The 11435-nt window shown below is 45.2% G+C and overlaps 1 protein-coding gene and 2 long non-coding RNA genes across 5 annotated transcripts; 1 reads left to right on the forward strand and 2 right to left on the reverse strand.

The window, feature by feature from the left end:
• Positions 1-412: 412 nt before the first annotated feature.
• LOC127309838 (uncharacterized) lies at positions 413-8511 on the reverse strand. 3 transcript variants are annotated; one of them, XR_007857324.2, is made up of 7 exons: positions 8391-8511; positions 5616-5807; positions 5402-5501; positions 5229-5325; positions 5009-5097; positions 4159-4299; positions 413-844 (listed from the first exon to the last, which is right to left on the reverse strand). It is a non-coding gene; the product is annotated as an uncharacterized lncRNA (long non-coding RNA). The 3 variants fall into 3 exon arrangements; XR_011743959.1 differs by having other exon boundaries at positions 5607-5807; XR_007857325.2 differs by lacking the exon at positions 413-844 and adding an exon at positions 1212-2203.
• LOC127309831 (uncharacterized) lies at positions 5994-7775 on the forward strand. Its single transcript, XR_007857323.1, has 2 exons — positions 5994-6296; positions 7245-7775. It is a non-coding gene; the product is annotated as an uncharacterized lncRNA (long non-coding RNA).
• A 149-nt stretch (positions 8512-8660) lies between the features above and the next one.
• Positions 8661-9976, reverse strand: LOC127309847 (uncharacterized). Its single transcript, XM_051340566.2, has one exon. It carries the CDS (start codon positions 9726-9728, stop codon positions 8772-8774), a length of 957 nt encoding a protein of 318 aa, XP_051196526.1. The 5' UTR covers positions 9729-9976; the 3' UTR covers positions 8661-8771.
• Between the last annotated feature and the right edge of the window lie 1459 nt (positions 9977-11435).

The raw sequence follows: 11435 nt of genomic DNA on the forward strand, positions 1-11435 counted from the left end.
TGCGATCTGAAGCACATCGAAGTCGTACGCGTACTGGTTTCCGTCTGCTTTGTGGAGATAGAAGACGATAGGCGTGGGGCCTAGCTGTCAGCAGGGAAAAAAAAGACAAATGAAAAGGGAAGAAAGATGCGTGGCTGCCTGGCTCGGTCGAGCTGGCCTTGCCTTGTGTAGTTTATTTCCTTCTCCTTTCTTCTAGTTTATTTTCTTTTTCTTATTTTTGTGTAGAATTTGATTTAGAACTATGATTTGACTGAAATAAATTCGTAAAAGTTTGTAAAAACCTACTCTATTTAGATATTATGGAGCACTGTTCCAGTCCAACAAGTCGCATAACGTATATAGTTTATGCGCTTGAGCTAATAGACTATTAGCAAAACTAGATATAAGAATTGATTTATGTGTGCAAAGAAAACGATTAAAACTCTTTCAAAACTGAAACTTTGGCATGGTGCAATGATGCAATGCATGAGTTTGAAAATGCATGGATTTTAGGATGTTACAACCGGGCTAATCTCTTTGTTCCTGGGTGGCCAACCTCAAGTGTGATGCACATGGTGCTGCCATAGAAATGGTCCCGGTGCAACCACTCAACATAAACCAAGCATTACCACTTATCACCCATGGATGTATTAATTTGATATGGTTGTTTTCATTAAGAGAATAAAACATTTATCTCTTGCAATCTCTCCACTTTGATAATATCCTAGGGCCAGCAATTTGAAATAAGTAGGCACATAAAACAACTACCAATGCATAGAAAATAGTAGGATAATGAGTTTGTGACACTTGCCTTGGTTAGTGTCCAGACAGTTGTCGCAATCGCACTCGTTACAATCCGGGCAATCTAACGGAAGCAAAATAATTCACAATCAAACACCAAACAACACAAACAGGTAAAACATGTAATGAAATAATGCATGCATGCTCTGGAAAGAAATTTGATACCAAACCTTTTTTATAAACAATTATTTTATGCAGTAAAGGTTTCAAATAGCCATTTAATCAAGAACAAAGCGGCCGGAAGATTGGCGGCGGTGGCGCAGATCGAGCACGGAGTTGCTACGTGCGGAGGGAGCTAAACCTAAGCTTTGATACCATGTTGTGAATGAGCAACTAGTAGTCACAGTGGACCAAAGGCCAGTACATGTACATGTGATACAATATGCAGGGAAGCCCCTCATACAGTGGGAATATACTGTAAAAGGGTCTATACATCACTAACACCAAACAACCATACAATTATTTTCCTGAAATAAATATAGTTTTGTTTCCCGTGTGTACCTTTTCTCCCAAGCGACAAATCCTCCAAGCAGCTAGCAATCGCATCAAGCTATTCCCTCTTCCCCTCTCCACCAGCGTCCAACACCACGTGCGCACCGCACACAATCGAGTCGGCGACACCGATGACAAAAAGAGATCCATGACAGCGGTGGCAGGAAGGAGAGGGCCGCGGGGATGCGCCACGGTGAGCCGGTCCAAGTTGGGGTGGCCACCCTGCACATGGCGTCAGGCAGCACCAGCATAGCGGTGTCTCCATCCTCAGGCAAGACAAGCGGGAGCAGCTCCTTTGGAGCGACCGCCGAAGGTTGAGGTAGCGAGGCACCTGATGGCGGATTTGCTCGACGCTAGAGGGCAGGGCAGTCGGTAGGAAAACGGGGGTGCCAATGTTGTCCCAAGACCAGATCAGGGTAGCTAGCTGCTTTAAAGAGGTTGGGGAACGCATGCACCTAATGGCCTCATCTTTCTCAGCCGCCCCGACCATCTTCCATCGCAGCCACCGCCCATCATATTCCTCCCCCAAACGGATGCAACATCGTGGAATTCCCGACATCGCCATACCAGAAGGAAGCTGACAATAAAGGTAACAACACTAGCCCGTTCAACATGGACCTGCCAGCGGCCGCATCCCACGCCAGGCCCCTAGCGTCGTCGCTCCACAACGCTGTCGTGCCGTACAAAGCCACGCTCGACGACCTCCGACAGCAGAGGCGGCAAACATAACCCATGCGCGGGATGGGTGAGTGGCTCGGCGCCGAAGGGAGGGGCGACCCAGGAGGCAAACACAATGTCAAAAGGAGATCACAATCAACTTACTTACCATGAGTGTGAGGTCACTCCTACGGTCCTACCCATTCCAACACCAAGCAAATACTTGTATCAAACGTTTCTTCGCATTGATGACTCCTAGATACCGGTGGGTCACCTAAAATAAAATGTTGCATACGTGTTACAAACGGACATGTTAAGTTAAAAATATAACGAACGAGATGAATATGTACGGAGTTAGCTCTCCCCATGTCATGCATTAGATAAATATATACATGCCATATGATGTGGCGATTTATTTTGAGATCATTTTTATAGCACAACGGAGACAAATGTTTTGTCCATATATACCTTACCACCGGCTATATCAAGATGATCACATGCATGCATGCATACAATACAATATATGTAGACAATTACTACCTACTATTTGATACATAAAAACATTTAAATTAAACAAAAATTTAGACATTAATGTGTAAATAGTGATGTCTTGTTGACTTACGTCGTTAGTCAAATATGCGTCATGATGTGTAAGACATTGTCAATTGTCATTAGATAGTAAGGCATCACCGATGTCCAAAAACTTGGTATTTTCCAGGTGCGGACATGATTGAAAGAGGTGCATACAGGGATAATCAATTCATGACATAATAAACCAAAGAACGTGAACACAAAGAGTATCCCAAATGTACTTAATTCCGCTCTGATTATCGTGTTTTCCTTTTTGCTAGATTATTCTTTACTTTATCGTTGTCGTTGAATCAATCATGTCCACATCTGAAAAAACACAAGTTTGTGGACATCGGTGATGCTTTACTATCTAATGACAATTTAAAATGTCTTACATGTGATGACGGATATTTGCCCGACGACGTAAGTTGACAATACATCACTAATTACACATTTATGACTAATTTTTCTTGAATTTAAATGTATTTTATCTTTAATAATAGGTAGTAAATGTGTACATTTATTGTATGTGTGCATGTGACCATCTGCTTGGCATAGTCGGTGGTAAGGTATATATGGACAAAACATTCGTCTCCGTTGTCCGTTGTGCTAAAAAGTATCTCAAAGTACATCGCCACATCATAGTGCACATATATATTTATCTAAAGCATGAAATGATGAGAACTAACTCCCTACATATGCATCTCATTCGTTATATTTTCAACACGTCCGTTTGTATGTATGCCACATTTTATTTTAGGTCTTCCTTCAAATAAACATCGGTAAGACCCAGTGGTATTTAGCGGTTACCAATGCGAAGATATATTTGATAAAGTATTGGACTTAGCTGGTGTTTCAACGGTACGAGTGACCTCACACTCATGGTAAGACTTAAAAGGACCTAAAGATTGCATCTCAAAGGGAGGGGTTTGACAAAGGCGAAAAGTGGCACGATCTCGATGTCACAACACGACCAATAGGACTGATGGGTATGTTGAACACTCATCAACTTTTACTATTGAATATGAAAATTATCTTGATCCTGGAGGTGGCAAATCGCATTTACACTAGACAATGCACATAGATATATATGGACCTCAATGCTTGTTCGAATAGTTGCTTTACATCGATTTGCCCAAACCAAATCCTTCTATAAGATTTGGTAATCTTGTAGCGCATTGAGTGAGTTGTTCATGTTAAACTTTATGAAATACTACTATTTTCTTTCGTGCATAATTAGTTGTATCTTGCATCTTAGATTATTATTTTACAAGAGTAATATTTCTTACTACTTTGTAGAAGGATATGAAAGCATTCCGAAGAAAATTAGTTATCATAATGCATGATCCAGAACTAAACAAGATAAGAGGCAGTCCGATATACGATCAATCTAAAGATGAATGAAATGGATCCAACTCTGATATACAACATGAACAAAATCAGTCCTCATCTATTCATTCCAAATTGGATTGCTTTTTAAATGCAGATTAACTATGATGGAGTTAAATAATCATGATAGTAAACCTATATCAAATCAAAAGAAATATCCAGTGTATCATTTTATATATTTGCATTGTTTTGTGTTTATTCCAATACTCGTAATGACTTGGACAATAAAAAGGTAAAGATAGATGGAATGTGGTGTCGAGATAAACGTACCAGCATTTTGATGAATTTCCCTGTTCAATTCTCACCGAGCATCAAAACAATCTGAGAATCGGTGAATTCACCTTGCATGGCAGTGAGCTTGAAATGCTGGTATGTCACAATCACTTCAGCACTTCCCTGGGCTTCCTCAATCTGAAATACGATACTGACATTAGAGCAAAATTTCATCCCTGGACATGGATCTCAAATCATAAATGCAAGTTTTAGCTTAGCTTAAATGTAAATGACACGTGTCGAAGCCAAAGATTTTCTGTTGGAAAAAAATCCAGGCAGGAAATCATCGGTACCTTCACGGACCGAAAATACCATTGTAACTACACCATACTCCCTAGGTCCTCAAATAAGTGGACGTTTAGGCTCAAATTTTATCCATGAAAGAGTGCACTTCTATGTTACCAATGCACTTTAAAGTAGCAAAAATTGTTGTTCTCTCATCGCACAGATATCAAACCCAATAATATTCAACACATGTTATCTTTATTTTCTACATGCTCTTAGCTTATTGGCGGTGAAAGAATTAAAGAGGAGAGATATATTGGTTTGCATCTTCCCAATGCAATTGTCTTTCCACTTGATAATCTCTCTTGAAAAACACGCACGTCCACTTATTTGTGGACGGAGGGAGTATGCTCCTCATATGGCTAAATGCATGGGTTCAAGGGATCATTGCTACTACATTTCCTATTTCCATTGGTCATTTGGTTGAATTGCATGATAGTACAGAACAGAAAGACAGCAAGTGTGCTGTGAATGCGAAGAGGATATGAGGAGCTCCTAGTCAGTGATTTGCATACTAACAAACCCTGCATGAATGACAATCACAATTGAGTAAAAAAAGCACCTTGAGGTTATCATCCAAGAAACGCGTAAAGTAATTCTGTAGTTCAGACCCCGCAAGTATTTAAGGACTTCCCACCAAGCAGGCGGATTCTGCAGAAGAAAGAAACTGCAAAGCTAGATAACGATATTTTCTGATGTTCATACTTCATAGAAAAGGAAGAAACTAAACAAAAAAAATTATCCCAAACAAAACTGAACCAGGTAGGAGACAGGGAATATACTTTGAATCATCCCATAACACGTTTAAGTGCTGCCGCTTTTCCAGTTCCATTGGCTCCAACAAGGCCAAAAACCTGGCCAGGTCTCGTAACTGACAAACTGCAAAGTGCTAAATCGTCAGTAATTCCGGCAGTAGAGAGCATACGGATGACAGCCTTTGATCCAAGAAAAGTACCTGAGCAATTTGAAGGTGTTTGGCTCGTAGCAATGGGTGGGATCTTTGTCCAAATCTTTCTGGAGGTTGATTATTTGTATGGCATCATCAAAGGGCATTCCTGGAGCAAGGATCAGACAGCACAAGTGCACGAGAAGATTATTCCATCTGCAGTGTATAGATACACAACAGAATTCAACAGATGTATCAAGTTCAATTACAGTACAAGGCATACTTCGACGCAAATAACCCAAGCTATTCACAGCCTCTTCAGAGATGAAGACAAACTTGGATGACGGATTGACTCTGATGCGATGCCTCTCTGCGCGAAGAACCACTGACTTACGTCCCCAATCCAACCGGGCAGACTCGAGAAATTAATCCTGCTGAGAGGAAGCCTAGAACGGATGCAGAACAGCACATGTATCTACAGTTCGACACTCTCATCAGAGTAAGCACTAGCAAATATATTTCACGAAGTAGGATAAGAATGATCATGCCAAAACAATTAGTACTCGTATGAGTATCACGAGGCTGGCGGCTATTCCGCGGCGCAGACTGACGTGGTGGTCAGGCCAGATGATCAGATCCGTAGGGGAAGATATGCGTTTTCAGAAGTGTTTGGGCCGGTTTTGGGGTGTTTTTTTCGGGCTCGATGAAAACACCCGAAAACACCTCAAAACACTTCTGGCCTGTTCGGTAGGCCGGTTTTGGCCTGTTTAGGCCCGACGAAACCCGCCGAAACTCGTCGGGCCGGGGTGGATCCAAAACGCGCCCCTCCCCTCGCGTTTCTGTCGGGCGGCTGGCGATGAGAGGGCGACGCCTGCGACGAGGGAGGAAGACCACGCCGCCGCCGCTCCAAGACCACGCCGCCGCCGACGCTGGAAGACGACGCCGCACCGGCTTCCCCTCTCAGGTACCTACCCTCTCCTCTCGTCCTCACCGCCCTCAACCTGGCGCCCACCACCGACCTCTCGTAGATCCGCCGCTCCAAGAACACGCCGCCGCCGAACCCTCGCTGATCCGCCGCTCCAATAACACGCCGCCGCCGACCCTCGCAGATCCGCTCGCGTCCCCTAGAATAGTTAGAGGCGCTGCAGATAGAGGCGTGGGGCTGCGGCTAACGGCGGAGAGCTGCGGCGCGGATGAGGTGCGAGTAAGGCGGTGAGCGGGAGTGGGCGAGGCAGCGAGCGGAGGGCTGCCGTCGGTGCTGTGTACCTCGACTGGAAAGATGGCTCTCGCTAGCTCGCTCGTTCAGTTTCTCGCTCGCAATACAGAGAAAACTGGGAGGTGCTGGTGGGCTCGCGATACAGACAAAACTGGGCTTGTTCCAGGTTTCAGCAATTCCTTTTTAGACGTGTGCATCGCTTTTGACTGTTGCAATTACAAGTGCTGAATATGCATGTACAAGAGCCTAGAATAGTTTTTGTTTTCATTTTAGTTGCCATGTGCCCATGTTGCATCAGAACTGCAAATGAGGCAAGCACTCTGCTATTATAAGCATGTGAAAGTAAGCATGAGCTGAATCTGCAGCACTAGCATATGCTAGATTATTAAAACAAAAACTATTTTTCTTGGCATAATATATTATGGGTTCAAGATTATTATCATGGGTTTACTCTGTACATATTTTTGGCCAATGTGACTTAATGTATATTATGCTCCACAAAAAGGGTCATGTCTAGTACTCATTTGCTCGAATAAGTCATGTCCATTTTAATTGTCTCTTGTTTACCTGCAAGTTATTAAATCCATGTAATTGCCTCCTGTTTACCAGTAGAAATATAGTGCTTTCTGTTGAAGTGTCACTTGATTTATGATGCATTTCTTTTGTGTATATGATGCCTCCTGTAATTGCTCTTAGGATGCCTTCAATTGGCGTCTGAATTCTGAAGCTAGCATCTGCACCCGGCTGGACTCTAGCGCCGCGCGCAGCTCGTTCGGTGAACCAACCAGCTGGGGAAGACAGGGACACGCAGCTTACTCTTTACGTATCTTATCTCGCTAAATACCTCGCTAAATACCTGTGGCTAATGTGGTTCTTGTGCTAGGGATCTTTGTCTACAGATATATGTGTTTCCTGGCAGGAAACAAGTTGCTTGGACTGATTTGGCAGGAAACAAGTTGCTTGGACTGATTTTCTTGTAATATTGAAGAGAACAAGCATGTTTTTAAGAGGACTCTCCCGGGCTGAGTTGGTGCCTTATTCAACATCTTGTAGTTTCAGTACTTTGCTCAGAACCATGTGCCTATCCACTTCGAATTTCTCTATTTGTTTCATGTCTCCCAAAAATGGACTATGAAATTTGAGGCTATGAGCTAACTGTTGCTGTAATGCATATTTATGTAAACGGTTGAACAGATGCTACCACTTCGAATTTCTCTATTTGTTTCACGGTTTATGTGCCTATGCACTTCGAATTTCTCTATTTATGTGCCTATCTACTTCGAATTTCTCTATTTGTTTCATGGTTGTAGCTGTGATGAACAGATGCTATTGTTGCTGTAATGCATATTTATGTATTGATTGCAAGATATGATCTTGTAGTGTGCTAAAGATCATATTTTTATTTGCGATACAAATATAGTTTAAACTGTTAAAAAAAGATCGAATTTTTACCTATTTGTGTTGAATACACTTGAATACACTGGTTTGTAAAACAAGTACCAAACAAGTGTTTTGACAAGTGTTTTGGAAGATAGAGGTTTTGTAGTGTTTTGGGTGGTGGTTGTTTTCACCCAAAACCCCCCTTAAAACCCCCCTCAAAACTCACAAAAACACTGGCACCAAACAAGGCCAGAGATGTCGTGCCGCGGTGGTCTGGGGATTCAGTTCCCGCGTGACCGAGGCGCAAACAAGTCAAGCAAATTGGATCGATCGAAACCCAGGCCAACCCAATTCGCCGGTGAAGTACGCGCGCATCGATCAGCGCCGGCCAGGTCGAAGTCAGGTGACGCGAATAACAGATTTTAGGGCTTTATACAGAAGTAGGGAGCGCTGGGTCCTCACCGGCCTTGACGACGGGGCAGGTCTTCTTGTACTCCTGGCGGCGCTTCTTGGGCTCGCACCTGTCCTCGTTAATGATCTCTATATGCGCCGCCATCTGGCGATTCGTTGGAGAGCCCTAACAGCGGCAGAGTTAACTGAACCTGGGATCAGACTGCAGGTCCATTCCCATATAAGACGGAGATTTTTTTTTTTTTTTTTTTTTTTTTGCGAGCAGACGAAGATTTTTTGATCGAATAGAAACGGAATAAAGAGATGGAAGTTTATCTCTGAAAAAAAAACAGATGGACATTTCTGAACAAGGAATTACAGCACAAAGTTTACTATGTCAGCGACTATGTATAACTACATTGTTACATTGTTACACTCGAGAAACTACATTTGTTACACGACCAGATTATCCGGCGCGGCGTCTCCGAGGCCCATGGCGTCGGTGGCCGGGCTGCGGTGCCGCATGAGGACGCGCAGCTGCGCGCGCTGGCACTCGAGGTTGGACGCCAGATCCACCCGGTCCTCGCCGCGCGGGCGCACCCGGACGGCCCTCGGGAACTCCACGGACCCCTTGATCCCCCTCCTGATGTGCGGGTTCTCGCCGCCGGTACCTTCCCGCCGGTGCGACTGGCCACGCGTCGGGCTCTGCTGGCCGTGCTGACCACCCGCGGGGCTCCGCTGGCCGCTCGCCGGGCTCGCCTTGCCGCCGATCGGGCTGCCGACGCCGCTGCTCCTGCAGCAGCAGCCGCAGTTTCCAGCATTGGCATCCGCAGCACGGCGCCCGGCGTCGGCGTCGGCGGCCTCCCGCAGCCTCTCCACGAAGGCGTCCCGGGCGTCGGCGAGCTTCATCCGCACCCGCTCCTCCCGCCACAGCTCCGCGACGCGCAGCATCCGGCGCTCCTCGTCGAGCTCCTCGCGCACCCTCGCGCGCTCCGCCTCGGTCCGGCGCCGCTCCTCCGCGAGCTCGGCCGCGAGCGCGTCGTTGAGCGCCTCCACCTTGCGCCGCATGCGCCGCTCGAACTCGAGCTCCGCCCCGAGCTCCTCGACGCGCGCCACAAGCTCCGACACCGACGCCATGCCGCCTTCGCCGTACCCGCTCCCCAGCCGCCGCTCCATGCCGTCGCCGTCCTCGAAATCCGCAACGATCATAGATGTTCGATCCTTTCGGCGAGAGTTGGGTGTGCTGCGAGACGGGGTGGAGGAGGAGGAGATCTCGCCGCGCGGTGAGGAGGAGGAGGAGTAGTGAGGGTTGTGGTAAAGCTTCCAAGAAGGTGATGAGGCCACTCCCGCGCCATGATTGAGGAGGCTAAGGCGAAGATTCCCGGGGGCTGTCCCCGCGGCGAGCGCCATGGCCACCACCACTGCCGCCACCTTTCCCAGCACGAGATCCTATATTTTACTTCTTGATCGGGGAAAAGGGGCTCCTTTTACAGCGCACAAAGGAAGGCGACGAGGAGGAGGAGAAGGTCACACGTCTCACATGCTGCCTGCCATCCATGATCCATCATGGCGGATCATGCTCGATCGCCATGATTTAACTTCTACTGGTAGTTGTACTGTAAGGTTTAACTTCTTCCACTTGATCGGCATGCTGCTGCCTTATGGCGGGCGCGGAGGGAGCATGTGCTGGCCACCTCGCTTCACGTTCTACTACTTGCAAAACCAGGACGACGACTAGGAGGAGGAAATGGGCCCTGAGCCTGAATGAATCGAGTACTGAGAGGGCCTTGCATTTACCAGGCTTAGCTGGGCCAAAAATGCTTGTCGCATCCGAACTAGCATGGCTTGTCAAAGCTTGATATGGGTTGCTTTGCTTTCGGTCTGTCAGGGTACAGTTTCAGTTTGGTGTGTGTTCAGTGCTGGGATGGGTTCGTCTTCAGTGGCCCGATGCTCGTTCAGAATGGCCGAGAAACACATCGAGAGTCTACAAAGAGCATTTCTGTGGGACTTTTAAAATCTGACTCTCCATACCCTTTCTGCTTCAGATCTTTGCCGTTTTAGGGCACATGCTTGCAACAATATTTTACACGCATGCCTTCGTTTGTCATTTTGAACAGCTCATTTTCTAAAACTGCCCGTCTTTTATTTTAGTATAATGCATGATTTAGAAGAACATAACTTTTTTGTGCGCACTAGTGTTGCAATCCCAGTAATGCCACTTTCATGATAATGGCTCCTTCAAGCTATTCCTTCGTGGAGACGGGGGCAAGTAGTCAAAGCGGGGGCTATCGATGTGGTACACCACCAGCAGTCCACCGTGCACCATCGCGTGTCATATCAACATGGTGAATATCGCTTGGTAAATGGAGATGGAATGATCATGGCATCGAACTTGACATTTAACAACAAAAATCTAAGGGAGTTCTAAGGGCTTCTTTGATTCAAAGAAAGCTCATCCAGATTTATCTTTTAAACGTGCGAATTTACGAATTTGTTAATAGGATTCTAATATTCTGACTTTTCTCCTGTGAATTGCATTTTATTCCTATGGATTGGATTTATATGTGTCAACAGCCGCCTTTTAAGACTCAATTGTGTACGACCAATGCAATTTTCCTGTGTTGAGTCCAAACTACCATTTCGGTAGTTTTCTTGTGTTATGAAATCCTCTGATTCACACTACCAAGCATGCATGATTCCTTTATTTGTTTCTATTCATGAGTTTCTCATTTAATTTTTAATAAATCCTTCTTGCTGTGACGAGCAAATGCTTTGTTTACTTCCTCGTCAGATATAGTTGTTTTGTACTTTTCATGTGAGAAAAGCTTTGAATCTATGGGCTTATTTGATTCATAGGATGTGAAAAGCATAGGGTTGGGATGTCATGCCCATCTGAATACTATGGGAAGATGAAGTGTATTTGATTGTAGCACAGGAATTTTTCCATGAGGTATGATCTAGTGTTTTTTCTCATATATAGAATTTGTACTACAAGATTTCTATAGGATGTGTTCCTACGAATCAAACAACTTATATAGGAAGATTTCCTATAGAATCCAAATCCTACACAATTACTTTACAAATCCTATGAACCAAAGGAGCCCTAAAGCTGCGTCT

Source organism: Lolium perenne, chromosome 1 (genome assembly GCF_019359855.2).
Source record: "Lolium perenne isolate Kyuss_39 chromosome 1, Kyuss_2.0, whole genome shotgun sequence".
Classification (NCBI taxonomy): Eukaryota; Viridiplantae; Streptophyta; class Magnoliopsida; order Poales; family Poaceae; genus Lolium; species Lolium perenne.